We start from the raw sequence: 17,303 nt of genomic DNA on the forward strand, positions 1-17,303 counted from the left end.
TTTAAAGATGTTGTGACCTATCTATGCTCATAAAAACCTGGTGCAATAACACACATTACTATTGATTTAGAAGATAGAAGTGTAGACGTGTACATAGTGTCTATATCTCTTATATTTACTATGTTTTGTTTTATTTTATTTTATTCTATATTCACCTTATCATTATTACTATTATTATAATTTTATTTTATCTTATTTCAATTTGTTTTGTTTTTTAAACTATGTATGAACATTGTTGTATTCTCCTGTCCCGTGTTGTAAGCTGCTGGAACACATCTATCTATCTATCCATCAATCCATCCATCCATCCATCCATCCATCCATCCATCCATCCATCCATCCCTCCCTCCCTCTCTCTCTCTCTCTCTCTCTCTCTCTCTCTCTCTCTCTCTCTCTCTCTCTCTCTCTCTCTATCTATCTATCTATCTATCTATCTATCTATCTCTTCATCCATCCATATCCATCCATCCCTATCTATCTATCTATCTATCTATCTATCTATCTATCTATCTATCTATCTATCTATCTATCTATCTATCTATCTATCTATCTATCTATCTATCTATCTATCTATCTATCTATCCATCCATCCATCCATCCATCATCCATCCATCCACCCATCCATCCATCCATCCAATCCATCCATCCATCCATCCCTCTCTCTCTCTCTCTCTCTCTCTCTCTCTCTCTCTCTCTCTCTCTCTCTCTCTCTCTATATATATATATATATATATATATATATATATATATATATATATATATATATATACATATATCTCTTCATCCATCCCTATCTATCTATCTATCTATCTATCTATCTATCTATCTATCTATCTATCTATCTAGTGGTCACCACACATGAAGATGCTGGGATGAATGAGTTAGGATGCTGTGTGAAGTGTTGATGAAAACAGAATTTGATGGTTTGAAAAATTATTGAAAGAAAATTGATCAAAGACAATATATCAACTGTTGGACAGGGACCATAAAACACTACAAAGTTAAGCTTTTAAAAAATTTGGTGCATCATGACACAAATACAAGACAAAGGAGACCCCAAACTATAGCAGCTGAAATCCTATATCAGACAACAATGGGACAAAATGTCACTTTCCAAAGCCCAGAAACTGGTCCCTTGGGTTCCCAAACTTTTACAGAGTGTTGTTAAAAGAGGAGGTGAAATCATCAGATCCTGTTTTTGTGAACATTGCACACAGCGTCCAAACTCTTATAGAATTAGGGTTGTATGTCTGTGTTTGCTCTCCTGTATCTATTGTTCAGGTCATTAATGAAGCTGACCTTCTTCTTGTAACAAACCTCAGTGGACTGAGAAGTGTTAAAAGCTCATTGTTTCCTTCCCTTTGTCCTTGAGCTTAGAGCTAAGCTCATGACGTTCAAAGAGACACTACAAATGTTTTGGCACACTGAGGTAAAGACAGAGTGGCACCTAATGTCAGACTGAGACTAACACCCTCACACTTACCATCTCACACTGTCACACTCAAAAGATGTGACTGCTATTATAAACCAACATGACTTCTTTAAAGAATAATCTTTCTACACTGGACCTTATGTGTTTCTGATTCCTGCAGGATAAGAATATAACAACAGATGTTAGGGTGTACTTGACCACAGTCACAGCTGCTGTTAAAGCAAAGGCCTTGATACGGGCACAAAGGGTTTCATCATATTGTAACCCCACACTCCTCCTTTTTGGCCTGGCATTGTTTTCTTCCATGTACCCTTGAGGACAAAGATAACCCTGTGAAATTGTTCTGGACAGCTTTAACAGAGCTTAAGTGAACACACGTGTTCTCCCCAAAGCAAAGCCTTTTCCCCATGTGATTGTGACTCTCTATATATAAATATATATGTATGTAGTGCTATTAGAATTTAATGAGGGGCCTGATATTACAATGCGTACAAGATATTTTCTAAAATGACAGAAGTATTCAAGATAATTAAAAGCTAATAGACATATTGTCCCATACACAGAAGTATTATCAGTTAATATGGAAGAAAAAGTTGTAATCTTGACTCAGAAGTGGAATTTCAAAGATGGCCTTGGAAGTTGGAAGCTGGACCTAGAGGCTGGATTTGGAAGTTGGATGCTGGACCTAGAGGCTGGATAGGGTGGTTGGATGCTGGACCTAGAGGCTGGATACAGGTGTTGGAAACTGGACCTGGAGGCTGGATTTGGAAGTTGGACCCAGAGGCTAGATTTGGAAGTTGGATGTTGGACCAAGAGGCTGGATTTGGAAGTTGGATGTTAGACCTAGAGGCTGGATAGGGGTGTTAGAAGCTGGACCTGGAGGCTGGATTTGGAAGTTGGACCTAGAGGCTGGATAGGGTGGTTGGAAGCTTGACCAAGAGGCTGGATTTGGAATTTGGATGCTGGACCTGGAGGCTGGATTTGGAAGTTGGATGCTGGACCTGGATGCTGGATTTGGAAGTTGGATGCTGGATTTGGAATTTGGATGGTGTACCTAGAGGCTGGATTTTGAAGTGGGATGCTGGACCTAGTGGCTGGATTTGGAAGTTGGATGCTGGTCCTAGAGGCTGTCTTTGGAAGTTGGATGTTGGACCAAGAGGCTGGGTAGGGTGGTTGGAAGCTTGACCTGGAGGCTGGTTTTGGAAGTTGGATGCTAGACCAAGAGGCTGGATTTGGAAGTTGGATGCTAGACCAAGAGGCTGGATTTGGAAGTTGAATGCTAGAGTTGGATTCTATTCTTGAAAGTTTGAAGTAGAAATCAAAAGATGGCCTTTGGAAGTTGGAAGCTTGATTTGGAAGTTGGAGGCTGGACCTTGAGGAGGGATTTGTTGATTGGATGCTGTAGTTGGATTCTTGATTTAGAAGTTTGAAATGGAACTGGAAGATGGAAGCTAGCTAAATGTTACTTTACTGATACTTCAGACAGAGTGACAGCTAATTGATGATTCAGATGTTATCGTAACTTTAGCTGATATTGATACTGATGCCAGTATCATACTTGGTGAGTAGAAGACGCTTAGAAGTTAAATGTGAGTTGCTATAATAGTAGTTTATTCAATTGTATCTAGAACGCACTGACATCACCATTTACTCTGGTTGAGAAATGAATGTGGGAGAAGGGAGGAGATACCGCAATTACTCTGTGTGTGTGTGTGTGTGTGTGTGTGTGTGTGTGTGTGTGTGTGTGTGTGTGTGTGTGTGTGTGTGTGTGTGTGTGTGTGTGTGTGTGTGTGTGTGCCCAGTAATTAACGGAATGGAATATTGTGATCCACTGTCATTAATTCCAGGCATTTTCTAAATTAAATTGCCATATGATATGTTTGATATTGATAATTGTCATATGATAATTAGAGCTATTGAAAGAGTGGAAGATTTGTCTCCATTTGTTTGCTACATACTGGTAATAAGTCTTTCAGAGTGTTATTGAGGGTGGTGGTGCTTATGGGGTGTACGTGTACATGGAAGATGTACCCATCCATAAATATTAATACAGTCTATGGTGTGTACCATAGGTGTGTGCGCAGCTGGGAGGTTGAATATCAGAGTATACCCATTCTAATGAATTAGACTACACCATCATTGGGGAAGTATGTGGAGCTTGAGTAATTTTCTCAACAGTTCAAGGGATTTCCTGGAGATCCTCCCAGCTATGATGGACAATACAGCACCATCTAGTGTTCAAACTATATACTCACTGATAAACAGCTTCTATTACATGAAGTCATGCTGAGAATTATCGTGCTAGACATTTTTTCCAGGCATTTAAAATTCTAAAATGATATATGAATAGGAGCCTGGGGAGATAGTTTAAAAAGGTGAAGGGATATTTTAGGATAATGAAAGTCTGAAAGTGAAATTTGGTTTTATATAGCAATACAACTCCCTGCAGTTTTTATGACTTGAGTAAACAAAAGGGAAAATACAAGTCACTTGATTTTTTCATTTATTTTCCTCAATTAAAATAACATGAACATGGCATTAGAAGACCTCTCATCATTGGTAAAGGTGTAGTTGTTTCAAAGCACATGCCCCTTTTAATTTTGCTGTTCATTTCTTAACATGAGCTCAATGGGAGTCGGTCAGGTCAATCTTTTATCTACCGTCTGTTTTTGATGTGATGCTCCCACTACAAAGTGATCACTGTGAGTGAGACCACCTGACATAAGCATTTGTAGGTCATTTATTATCTTTTAAGATTCCATAGAAACGTAACAGTCGAGTGCCCGTGTCCAGTAAGTGCTGGTTGTTTTTATTGAAACTGTTTAACATTTTAATCCAATCTGACTGAAAACAGGAATGGCCAAGGCCACGTTCCACTGACGACAACAACCTGATTACATTTCTCCCTTTTAAAACATTTCCATATGGTCATGATGGATGAAAAGTTGCTCTTCAAAGAAACAGCAGTCCTGTGCAAGCTTTCCACAGCTGTTAGATATGATGAACACATGACATTTTAGTGATGGCAGCGGTGCAGAACACAAAGGGCTGGGTGCACCACTGTAGCTTATCACAATACAGTTTCAATTTTCTTCCTGGTGATGCATACGTAACAAGTCTGTGGGTTTTTCATGAAGTGAGTTTCACTCTTCAACTGTGTCCTTCTTGCTGGTCTCCTGTCCTTCAAAGATGGGGTACTTGCTCTCCACCTCTGCCCAGCTCAATGTGCCGTTGGCCAAGTCCCGGATGATCTCAGGCAGCTCGCTGACCTGAAGGTAAAGAGGAAAAACGTTGACTTCAGTGTGTTCCACTGCGTTTTCAGCTACAGCTGAGATAGGGCTGTGTTAAATAAGCAGTGTTTTTACAGTGTCTTGTAAAGCAATGACACATTTATCTGCTCTGTTAAGGTCTTCCTTTGGAGGGTTTGCAAATAGACCATGTGACAAAACAATTTCGACATTCAATACGCCTTTGTGATCGTCTTGGGGGTTTTGTATGCGATACACTAACTCAACATTTCATCCTGGACTACAGGTCTTTGATTTTTCTTTGGATCCACAAAGAAAGATGGACATTTTTAAGTTCAACAGCCCTAAGTGCCACAATTAGGGGACATAAAAATAGGACACATTCATCTAAACTTTTTGAAGACACATTTGGAACATTTAGGGTTAGTAAAGGGTGTAATTAAAAGTTTGTTAAAGAAGTCATAACAGGTTCTATAAATTGGTTCGTTAAGGGTGTTGTAATGGGTAAGAAAAAGGATGTTATAAAAGGGTTTATTAAGGGTTAGTTAAGGGAAAATAAAGTAGTGTAGTAAAAGGTTGATTAAGTGTGTAATAAAAGGTTAAGTTAAAAGGTGTTTTGGAGGGAAAGTTTAGGGCGGTAATAAAGCATATGTTAAGGATGTATGAAGGGTTGGTCAAGGGTAAGTTAAGGGTGTAATAAATGGTTAGTTAAGGGTGTTAAAAGGGACATTAAATGGTGAAATTAAAGGTTATTTCAGGGTTAAGTTAAGGGTTAGTTACGGGTGTAATTAAAGTTTAGTTAAGGTAAAATTAAGGGTTAGGTAATTTTGTAATTAAGGGTGTTATAAATGGTTAGTTAAGGGTACAACACAGGGCTAGTTAGGCATTTAACAAAAGGTTTGTATGAATGTATTAAAAGTGTAGTTATGGTTGTTATAAAAGGGATCATTAAGATGTAATACAGGGTTAGTTTAGGTTGTAAAAACAGATTTATTGAGGGTTAGAAAAGCATTGTGGCTCGTTTCCACCAAGCGGTCCGGTATGGATCATTACAGTTTGGTACGGGTCGGATCATTAACGCCTGATCCTGTTTGCGTTTCCACAGCCAACCATGCCCTGCTTGGTGGGCAGAGTGTAAGCCGGATGCCGATAGCCGCATCAGCTACGTAATAACGTGACGTCATGGCAGCACGACACAGTGTACCCCTGCCGAAGTCCACTGGAGATTTAAACATGGTTGGGTTATTTGTTCTTTATTACTGCTGTCGCATGGAAAGTGACAATTCTTTCGACCAATCAACGGACTACAGTGTTTCTAGCTCCACCTTCTGGGGTTGGATCGGTATGTCTGGCACCCCAACAGAAGGGTACCAAAAAGTGGGCCAGTATGGCTCGGTAATTTGGGAACCTCTCCTGGTTTTAGTCAATGGAAACGCCACAAAAAGTGTGCCGTACCGAGACAAACCGAACTGAACCACTTGGTGGAAACAGGGCTTTAAAGAACAGGAAGTGTTCTGACTTGCAGGATACATAAAGGAAGATCTCTGATGTTCATATACTGCTTCTATTCTATAAATAGAAGCATGTGGCTTACCTCAGCCCTGATCTGCCTCATGGAGTCGCGGTCTCTCAGCGTGGCTGTGTGAGGCGTTTTGTTCACTGTGTCGAAGTCGATGGTGATTCCAAAGGCCACTCCGATCTCGTCCGTCCTGGCGTAGCGCCGACCAATTGATCCTGAAGAGTCGTCCACTTTGTGAGACACACCATTTCTGGTCATCGCCTCAGCTACAAAGAGAAAGGAAAAAAAAGTTAACAAACCCAGCAGCTGTGCACACAGATTTTCCCTCCCCACAGACAGGGAACTTACATAATTCCTTCACGAAAGGCACAAATTCCTGGTTTTGACTCAAAGGCAGGACGGAGCATTTGTAGGGAGCTACAGTCGCAGGGAAGCTGAAATACTGCAGAGAGGGAAGAGGAAATCAATAACAAAAACATCAAACAACATCAAATTCAAACCTGGGTGATTCAATTTATTCAAACAATGAGTGATCACATTTATTTACTTTGAGACTAAAATAGACTTTTCTTGTTGCACTGATGACTGAAAGAAGCAGCTTCGTTATAAAAGACACACTGCCATGCAATGTCTGAAATATTCTATAAAATCAGCCAACCTAAAGGGCACTCATCATTGATCCATACACAAGCTTACCGTTCTTTGTTCATCACCCTCTCTGACCTGGAACGTGTGCTCAAAGATGGAGTACATGATCCTACCGATGCCAAACGACGGCTCAATTACATTTGGAACAACTTCCTCCACTGTTGACGACGAAGACAGAAGGGGTGTGTTACAGAGGTCTATTCTCCAAACATCCCAGGATACAAACATTTCACAACCGAGAGAAACATTCAGTCATGAGTGAATCTCACCATGGAGAGTTTTCTGGAATCGCTTCACTGCCACCATGTCCTTTGTGAGCTTGAACGTTTTGCCTTCTGTCTCAATGGTGAACTCTCTGTGGAGCAGAAGAATAACACAATGATTACGCTGCAAGTGACAAGATAACAACCTTAAATCAGACCCGAATATCTGCACGCTGACTGTTAACGACACTCACCCGGTCTCATTGAGCAGCTGCTCCTGCTCTGTGATGAAGCATTCGTCACACACAGACAGATACTCCATGGCTATCTTTGCATCCTTCTTGTACGCCTTGCCGATGGCTCCTTTGTTGGGCTCAAATTGGACGACGCTTACAACTTTGTGTGGAGAAGTTAAGGTGAAGACACGAAGACCAACAAAACAAAACATCACAGCTGATGATTAGATCTTGAATCAAGATTTTCTTAGTTGAAAGTGTAGCGGCGGTGTAAGGATATGGGTTCTTTAAGAGGCTTCTCAGCCACCAGAGGGACCTTTGTCGCTCGTGCGTGACATTTCAGATCGAAGCAGGATCGGTCAGCACAGCCCACGATCTCAATCCAGCCCTACAAGAGACAAACAGTTATTCTGGTCCGAAGTAAGTGGACTCGATGAGACAAAAAGGAAACTCTGGAAGAGATCATACATAAGAGGTTTTGGTTTCAGCGTCCCAGCAGTCACAGGCGTAGTGAGCCATCTCATTGTCCATGTGCTGTCGGAAACGCAGCTTGTCTTTGGCGACACCAACTTTAGTAAGGTAGAGGTAGATCCTCCCGACGAAATATCCCAGGACGGAGTTGTTGATCACTCCCTAATAGGAGACAGGAAGTTAGAATCAACTTCAGAAGGCAAAGACATTATCTCTGGTAAAATCAGCTGAAATTATTTTCATAAAGCTGAGCAGCAGTATGATATAAGATCATATTTCTTAGATTTAAGTATTTGCAAAATTATGAGAATTTTTTGTATATGTTCTGGTCTCAAAAACATAATGAATGTTTTTTAAATATATTAATTTACCGGGTGAACTTAATTAGAAATCACTCGAGAGCCCAGTTCAGGGTTCCCACTCTTTTCCAGAGATCATTTTCCAGGACATTTCCAGTGAAGTTTTGAACTCTCTCAGCGGTTTAAAAAAGTTTAAACTGTCTTCCTGCATGGCGATGTCTATTGTGATCAGCAATGTCTACAACGTGCAGTTTCTGTGCAGCTGTGTTGCTCTTTTTGTTCCGTTTGTTTTCACTATAAAAGGAGTTTGTTCTCCTACTAACTACAGTACGGTAATTGAGCTCTCAGCCTGCAGGAAAAGTTGTGAGGCACAGACCCCCAAGCTCTCTGCCTGACTCCGCTGGTCACTCTTTAACTTAAATATAAGACTCTTTGAATCAAAAGAGCACTCCACAAGGTTAATTAACCATAAAACAGAAACAATATAGCCTCGTTTTCTGTGAATGCATGATTATGACCAAGTGAGGGACAAAAGATGTGGAAAAACTTGCTCAGCCTGACCGGTCTGTGTCGCTTGCTTTTCCAGGACAGCGTGCACTCAGCTTTCAATGAATGGGGATGTGTTTTTTTAAATCGTGTCAGGTTGCACGCACTCATGTTGGAATAATTTTCCAGGACATTTTACTTTTTCTCCCATTTTTCAGGTGTTTTCCAGTACTGGAAAACTGGTTAAGTGCTTTCAAGGATTACCTGGTTTTCCAGAATGTGCGGGAACCCTGCCAGTTACTTTCTCTAAACATATTTTTTTGCATTTTTTCTGTTTAATTATCCTCTGAAAGTACAAATAGCTATCTTTAAATTATTGGATAGATTCCTACCTGCTCCACAGCGTCTCCCAGCCTCATAACCTGAGCAGACTGACCGCTGGTCTGAGCCTTTGATGAGTACAATATGATGTTGAGGTCTGCTACGTTGGAGAATTTGGGGTGAACCTTCTCATTCGGATCCACAAAGTGCTCGATCTCAGCCATGGTGAACTCTCTGCGTGAAAATGTGAACCCGAGTTTAGTCATAAGTAGCCTTAGAATAGAAATGTCTCAGAAAAACTTGTAAAAACGTGTCATGGTGGATCTGTTACCTGACACGGATGAGTCCAGAGCGAGGAGAGATCTCGTTCCTGAAGGAGTTTCCTATTTGAGCAGCAGCGAAGGGAAGTTTTCCCTGATTGAACTCCAATAAACGTTTGAAGTTGAGGAAGATTCCCTGAGCGGTTTCAGGCCTCAGATAGCTGCAGAATTAAGTTTGATGAGTCAGTCAAAAGTTAAACAATAGTAATGAACAGATATCTTCAACACTACACAACATTTTACCCTGTCATGTTTCCTCCTGGTCCGATGGACGTCTGGAACATGAGGTTGAATAAGATGGGAGCTGTGAGGTCATTTCCTGTGATGGGAGACTTGACGTTGTATTTCACAAACAGATCGGTCAGCTCCTGCTGGGTGTAGTTGTCCATCTGAGGAGAAAGAAAGGCACCCTTAATCATTCAAAACCCTTTTCCACATCACACTTCAGGAGTTACTGTCATTCATGGGGAAGATGTGCAGGCTGTCGAGTCGTACAAATATCTGGGAACTGTGTTTGATTCCAAATTGAAGTTTGATGAGAGTCTATTGTCAAAAGATGCCAGCAAAGGATTTACCTGCTGAGGAAGCTGAACTCTTTTAATGTCAGTACGAGGATTTTAAGTAACTTTTATTGAAAGCCTTTTAACCTTTTCTTTTATCTGCTGGTTCGAGGGCTTACCCATCAAAAAGAAGAACAGCCTGCAGAGCATTATAAAAGTTTGCTCCAAGATTACAGGAATTAAACAGAGAGACTTGTGTTCCCTCTGGGAGAACCAGGTGCTGAAGAAAGCGAAAAACATTATCGGCCAGCCATTACATGTCCTTTGCTCCGAGTTTGTACTGATGCCTTCAGCTCGCTGTTTTTATAAAACCCATGAGGAGAACTAATCAGTATTCAAAATATTTTATCCCGTCTGCTACCAGGCTTCTAAACTCAGAGGGCAGACTTTATAGTCATTTTAAATAACTTGAAATAATGTCTTTTAATCATTGTCTTATCTTACTGTTATTTATTTAGTACATTAACTTATTGCTGCCCTCCACAGACCCTCTGGTCCCATGTACAGACCCGGTGCTTGACTTGTGACTTGTAGCATGTAGGAAAGGATTTAACCCTTTATGTGTCGCATGAAGCGCATTTTTCCCCCCCTTCAACCTTAACATTGGTGGGGACATTTCAGCCATCATTTGAGATTGGTAGGGACACGTCCCTATGGTCCATACGCAATTCTATGCCACTGGTTGTAGATGTTAAATGTTGTATGGTTGTTGTATGGTAAGCTATACATGAATTGCCCTTCTTAGGATCAAGAAAGTTGTCTGAATCTGAGTGTTGGGTCATTTTGCTAACACTGACCTGAGTGACGACCTCCTCCATCTCTGCCTTCTTCTCTGCTGCACATTTCTTATCGGACATCATCTTCTGGAGATGAGCTGCAGGACGAAAAGAGAGGAAAATACTGCTGTCATAAAAAATGAAACTGACAGACTGAGCAGGGATGAACACACACTTAAGAAAACCTTGTGCCACAATTTTAAATTGACTTTGATCAATATTAAGGGTCAATAATGTCTGGAAGTTAATCAGCAGGATGATACACAGTGGGTTAGAGATGTCAAAAGATATATCATATAACACTTTTTTTCTTGCATGATAAATTTCAAGTGTCATGATGTAATTTCCTTTTCGCACGACTCTTCCAAGAACTGACATTTCTGATTATTTCTCATCCTTCCCCTCAGCTTTTGGGCACAGCTCCAGAAGCTGTGATCCTCGCTGTGTGTTGTTCTTAGAAAGCCGTGTGTGATTTCAGCTGGTCTCATCACTTCTATCCTCCCTCAGATCCTACAGCGATACTAAAGAGTCTGGAAAAACCAGCAACAGCTTCTGACGACACAAGTCTGGATCACGTCCAATCCTCCACTCTGCTAAGTCTCATTAAAAATGCAGGGGACAAACCTCACAAAGACCTCTTTTAGGATAAGTAACCTTCAAGCTGTAGAGAATGCCAGATCTCTGTGTGCTCGAGCAGATGAATAAAAGTCGTACCTTTGAGGAGATGGTCCGCCCTGAAGCATTCGCCATTCTTGACATCTTTCACCATGTAGTCAGCGAACTTGTCCACGTGCCCTGATGTCCTACAGGAAAGAAAACAAACAATGCATGTGATGGATCAAGGCCTTTCAAAGAATTCAATTAGTGTATCAATCAATCCAAACATTGTATCTGCAACCGGGCTATGGAAGGCTGCTATGATGGCAGCTTCCATGCATAGAATCGCAGAATTAATGTGTGCCTGTTTACAATAAACCCACAGTTCAGCACTTAGGAGCTGACTCTGGGAACCACCAGGCACTCTCTGCAGCAGCTTTCAAAAATCAACATGAATGACAAACATAAACATGGACCAAAAGTCACTCCACACACACGAACGATGAAGCGTAAAGGGAGCACCAACTTGAGGACAGGCTCCGGGGTCAGCATGGTGCAGTCGATCTCAAGGATCTGCTCCTCCTGGATGAAGTGCTGCCTCCACGTCTGCAGGATGTTGTTCTTCAGAGCACAGCCCACAGGGCCGAAGTCGTACAGGCCGCTCACACCTGGGGAGGATTACTGTATTGTAACAGAATGCTTAAAGACCATGTGTAGGGTGCATTTCACACCAGGTGAAACTTCCACTCTCCTAACATACGGTGTGAAAGTATCACCTCCATAGATGGCGAAGGCCTGGTCGTAAAAGAATCGCCTCTTGAGGGTATCCTCCATCTTGGTTCTGTCGACGATGTCATCTTTGGGTTGTAAGGACAGCTCCTGAAACAGCATTTACATTAGCAACCTTTTTCCCCTCTTATGAATGCAAAAATGGTGCAGAGATAAAAAGTGAGTGTTACGTGTCTGCAAGCTGCATGACATGAAGGTCAGAGGTCATGGACAGGGACACTAACAAAAAGAAACTTAAAACCCTCAAATACAAACAAATGTAAGGCCTTTGGGGTCTAAAAGGTGGAGTGGAAGTGTAAAGCTCCACAGCCACCCACTAATTCTACTACAAAGAGTAGACAAACTAAGGAAAAGTCCTAAACCAACTGTTATCTGAAAAAAACTCCTGAGAGATCAATCCTCTTTTTAATTATCCCTTTACCACACTCATTCCCTCCACAATACATCCACAAACATACACACTCTCTCTCACAACACACTCCTCTAACAAAACCCAGAGAAAACCACTGAAGGTGTTGTCTTCTCTGTTGCACACACCCAACTGAAGAGCCAGGTTGATGAGCTCAAGCTGGGTGCAATTAGGGCAGGTGCTCTCAATGATGGGCTCGTTAGGAGCCCTGGAGGTCTCAGACTACCTCTGTACATTGACAACATTGAGTCTAAGATAGAGAAGTGTGTGATGAACAGAATGAATGTGGATGATGAGGGTGTAAATCATTGATCTGGAGGCTGTATGCAACAGCTGCACAGCTTTTTCATAACAGAAAGAGCAGCTCAGGGACCTCTACGTCATTAATAACTGGGACTCAAACACAAGGCTGGAGTCTGTCTTATACAGGGTGAGATTAGCTGGGCCCCAACCTCTGCACACACGCACTCACTCAGAGGCATGTTCCTGATACATGTGTGAGTACTTAATGCTGTCCCCCTGTCCATTTATCGGATGTAGGAGCTCCCTGATGGAGACACCAAATTACAACTGTACACACTATCTGCGAGTCTCTGCATTTTTGTGGATCTTACCCAGAGTTCATTGCAAACTTGAAGACGTGAAAGACTCTTACTCTTACTAAATGTAAAGAATTGTTTGTTTGTTAAAGCAGTTTTAAATAAAGCTGAGATTATTTTGTGGTTTCATATTGCAGATTGAATTTGTGAGACATTATAAATCAGCACATCTGGGCCTATCAGAGGCATCTTAGTATATGCAAATGTTATATGATATGCATCACTATGAATACTCTTTTACTTAAGACTTAGTGCCAAAAAGTGCTCTGGTGTGATTTAGAAAAAGTAGAACTTGAAAAGGATTCGGCCGGTGAGATCACGAACACTCTGAGCACTGAGCGTGGCACAACAGAGCAGATGGTGGTCCATACTTGAATTTGTTAATGTTGACGGATTAAAATATAGTTCCATACTCCTTCATAAAGTTAATTATTGCGTCTTCCTATGATCTATGCAGAAAATGTCTCTTAATTGGAACTTAAAATGTAAATATAATATTCAGCATCATAATGACAATAAGCATTTTACTCTCAGTCTCTAAATTCCATTAAAAGTTGGGCTTTACATTCAAAGTGAAGCTTCTACATCAAACTTATCTTATATTTAAATCTGCCACAATCAAACATCAAACACCTGCATCTCCAGTCACCTCCCTCCCCTCAGTCTGTCACCTCTCAGCATAACTGAGGATTATTAGTTAACAACGTGTAGATATGCTCCTTAAATATGTAATTAAGGGCATTGATAATTTGAGCACAGTCTGGTTATTTAAAGCTGCTGTTGGTAGTCACAGAGTAAACATCTGTTCAGAGAGAGAGACTTCAAATTCAACACTATCCTTCCCAACCAGATTTCCTCTTAGACCCCCAACACAGATAGGCATGTTCAGGCTAAGGTTAAGGTGATTCTTGAGCCTGGTGGGACAGCTCAGGGTGTTGTAACCCTTTTCTGTCCATTGTTGATCTCTGGTGGAAGGAGGAGGAGGGAGGCAAAGGACTCAAGAGGTTACAGGATACTGGACCAAGGCACCAAAATAAATACATAAAGAAATAAGGAAGTAGAGAAATAAAGAGGTAAATAAATAAAGATAAAGGAAATAAAAGGAAATAAAAAAAAGAAGGAGGAAAATAAAATAAACTGAAGTAGTGAAATAAAAAGAGTTAGAGTGTGTGTGTTTGTGAATGTATGTGGTATTAAGTGCACTGTGTATATGCATGTTTGCATGATGTGTGGTATGAGCTCAGGCAGCAGTGATCGGCGTGTGCAGTCATGATACTGCCGGACTCATAACCAATCGGAGGACATAGTGGGGCCCCTTAACCAATCAGGACAGAGGATTGGAGATTAGCTATGATTGGTCCGTCATAACGGGAACGAAGGGAGTAATAACATTGCTTGATACAAAGGCATTGGAAAATGCAGAGATTTCACAATAGTCTCAAATTACTTCACTTAACGATGAGTACCGATGGGTATTATGACCTTTTCTCCAAACCCAGCAGGAAAAAAGAAACCTTTTTTACACCATTCCTACCAACAGCAGCTTTAATTTGGTTGTGACTAAGTTCTTCCACTTCCTCCTAAATTGTGTTTTCATTTCTTCAAAAACTTGGCACAGAGTCAAGCTTTGTTTATTTATAAAGGACATTTAAAACAACCTCAGTTGACCAAAGTGCTGTACAGTTATTAAAATACAATATAATCAGAGTGTAGGTGTATGTTTCATCAAACTCTCAGTTTTACATTTAAGGATTCAGCGTTGCACCCACCTTGGACTCCAGAGTTCTCTTCCTCGCCTTCAGCTCAGCCACAGCTTTCGTGACATCCACATCAGGAGCTCCATCCTGTTTCAGCTGACGCACCAGGTCCCCCTAAACAACAGAGAGGCTTTTTCAGACTGACACACATAAAACCCCATGAGCCGGTTACAACTACATTTTTACTCAAGCTTAAACATGTTCAAACTATAGACAGACAGTTTAATACTTGGCAGAACCATCAACTTGGCCTCTCCTCCTAACCCAGAGGTGTCAAACATACAGACCGTGGGCCAAAACAGGTCCGCCAGAGGTTCCAATTTGGCCCTCGGGATGACTTTGCAAAGTGAAAAAAATTACAGAGAAGACATTGACTGCAATTTTTCAATAAAAGTAACTACTATTTAAAATTTGTCCTACATTCAAATGGCTGACAGAGGGCACCTGAACAGCGCTGCAGGACTGTTTTTTCTCAAAGTGAGGAAAAAAAATACAGTTTGCATAATCCGGAGGAAATTTATAGACTTTTTGGACCCCTGCATACAACACTGTCCAGCAAGCAAACTGTTCCTGCTGGCGCTGGGGGGTCCATAATGGTCAAGTTTACGTTCTTCATTATTTTAATCTATCTGTTCTTTTGCTGTTTGTTTGATTGTTTGATTGATTGATTGATTGATTGATTGATTTTGGTCTGCATCAACAACCAACACGTCCCTCCACAACATAGGAGCCATGTGAAAATTACAAATAAAAGCAAAAAACAAAACTGAGGGATTCATCAAGAAAATATATAGAGTCCAGCATACACATAAACACACATATTGATATATACATGCATACATACACATAGTACATTCATGCATACATATAAACATGCATACACATCCACACATATTTTAGCCAATCAAATGCTGACCAAAAAAGGTGTATGCTGAAGCCAAGGCTTATCCTGCCTACCCTTTAACATAACTTATACCGTATAGGCAACACTGTGCAAGTAGTTATGTTATTTTATAACAAAGCAATCTTCAAACGTTTCATTCAGAAACAAACTTACAACCAAAAACAAAAAACATTACACCCTGTGTCAGGTGAATGGGTAACCTGTGTGTTTGGTGTGCTGGCAGCAGGTTTCAGGGCTTAAAGAATATCATATCATGGCCCCACTATGAGACTCATCATGGAGGAAAATACAACAGCTGTTTTTGTAGAAAGATAGTTCATTAAATGTGAATATTTTCAGAATCTGCTTGTACTTTTTTTGCACTAAAACAAAGGGAAACATTTAGAGTTTTTGTTATTTATAGGTTATTATGTTGTGATTTTACTGGTCCGGCCCACTTGAGATCAAATTGGGCTTTATGTGGCCCCTGAACTGAGTTTGACACTCCTGTCCTAACCCCACCCTGCTAACAGATCTCTGCAGCAGCAGCAGACTGAAACGTGGCAAAGGGCGCAGACATGACTAACAGCTAGCGTTAGCAGCTACAATGGCTGCCCTCATTCATTGACAGCTTTGAGAGAAGCCGGTTAGCCTCACAAGCTATCACACCGGCTGTGACTGACTCTAAGGCAATAATCTGATATCTGATCGAAACCAAACACACTCAGTTCTTATCAGCTGATATTTAGAGATAAGAAACGTTACCTGTTCTTTGACGGCAAGCCTCAAAGGGGCGAGGATCTCTTCAATGTTGCCGTCCATGGTTTGTCCTTCCGCCAGCTGCAGCCTCAGGCTCTTCTTCTGTTTCTTACACAAGCAGACCGACGTTGAAAACGGTCTGTGTCGGGCCGGGGAACGAAGCCGAACAAACCGGACCGTGGACACCGGACAGAGGGTGGAGAGCTCAGTGCTGGTCCTCAGCAGTGCTGATGTTGCGCTGCGAAGCATGGACCGCCGTAATGAGAGGAGAGAATGATGAAATCTCTGGGAGTAAGTAAATGAGACTTACGCTCCGGATACGCACTTTCGACACGACAGGCATGTGGTGGTGACATATCGGCAGATTCATCAAACACAATTAAAAATATATATTATTATTTATTTTATTATTATCAGTGGTGGACAAAGTACACGTCTTCATACTTAAGTCAAAGTATAGATACTCCAGGTCAAAAGTGAAAGTTGCTCTGTCAGATTATTCCTTGAGTTAAAGTACTGAAGTACTTGCTTTTAAAAATACTTAAGTATTCAAAGTACTTCTTAAAAAATCTTAAAACATTGTATTTTCACAATACATAAGTGCAGTCAAGACATAGGAGTACATTCTGTTACATTATGTTTATCTAGAAACTATTACTTGAAATCTCTAAAAACTATACCATGGAATTAAAACAGAAACTAAGTTACTCCAAGCACAGACACCTTAGTTTGAAATGTTCATCTGGAATGAAACAAATGTTATGAAGCTCAGCACGCTTTCTCAGGTTGGACTGTGAATGTTTGTATGTTTGGGCAGAGTGGGAAACAGGGAGAACATTTCAAACGATACGTATCATTCTTCATTCCACCAGTGATTATTATGACATCTCATATCTGACGTATTACATGTGGACTCCATTAAACAAGATACAAATAATTATTGCTTATGGAAGTGAAGCGGAAATGAGGTGGAATACTAAATGTGATAAAC

General features: G+C 40.9%; 1 protein-coding gene and 1 non-coding gene across 3 annotated transcripts; both read right to left on the reverse strand.

Moving 5' to 3' along the window:
• Window positions 1–4,212: 4,212 nt before the first annotated feature.
• LOC117828877 (glycine--tRNA ligase) lies at window positions 4,213–16,561 on the reverse strand. 2 transcript variants are annotated; one of them, XM_034706241.1, is made up of 17 exons: window positions 16,319–16,561; window positions 14,683–14,784; window positions 11,893–11,995; window positions 11,643–11,784; window positions 11,234–11,322; window positions 10,541–10,617; window positions 9,427–9,572; window positions 9,195–9,344; window positions 8,935–9,097; window positions 7,755–7,919; window positions 7,567–7,674; window positions 7,305–7,450; window positions 7,117–7,202; window positions 6,896–7,005; window positions 6,548–6,641; window positions 6,275–6,465; window positions 4,213–4,701 (listed from the first exon to the last, which is right to left on the reverse strand). In XM_034706241.1, the coding sequence occupies exons 1-17, from the start codon at window positions 16,559–16,561 to the stop codon at window positions 4,576–4,578; spliced, it is 2,241 nt and encodes a 746-aa protein (XP_034562132.1). In that variant the 3' UTR covers window positions 4,213–4,575. The 2 variants fall into 2 exon arrangements, with proteins under 2 accessions (XP_034562132.1, XP_034562133.1); XM_034706242.1 differs by lacking the exons at window positions 14,683–14,784; window positions 16,319–16,561 and adding an exon at window positions 12,076–12,404.
• Window positions 11,403–11,538, reverse strand: LOC117829425. The gene has a single exon (XR_004634626.1). It is a non-coding gene; the product is annotated as a small nucleolar RNA SNORA84 (small nucleolar RNA).
• Window positions 16,562–17,303: the final 742 nt, after the last annotated feature.

This window comes from Notolabrus celidotus, chromosome 17 (genome assembly GCF_009762535.1).
Source record: "Notolabrus celidotus isolate fNotCel1 chromosome 17, fNotCel1.pri, whole genome shotgun sequence".
Lineage (NCBI taxonomy): Eukaryota > Metazoa > Chordata > Actinopteri > Labriformes > Labridae > Notolabrus > Notolabrus celidotus.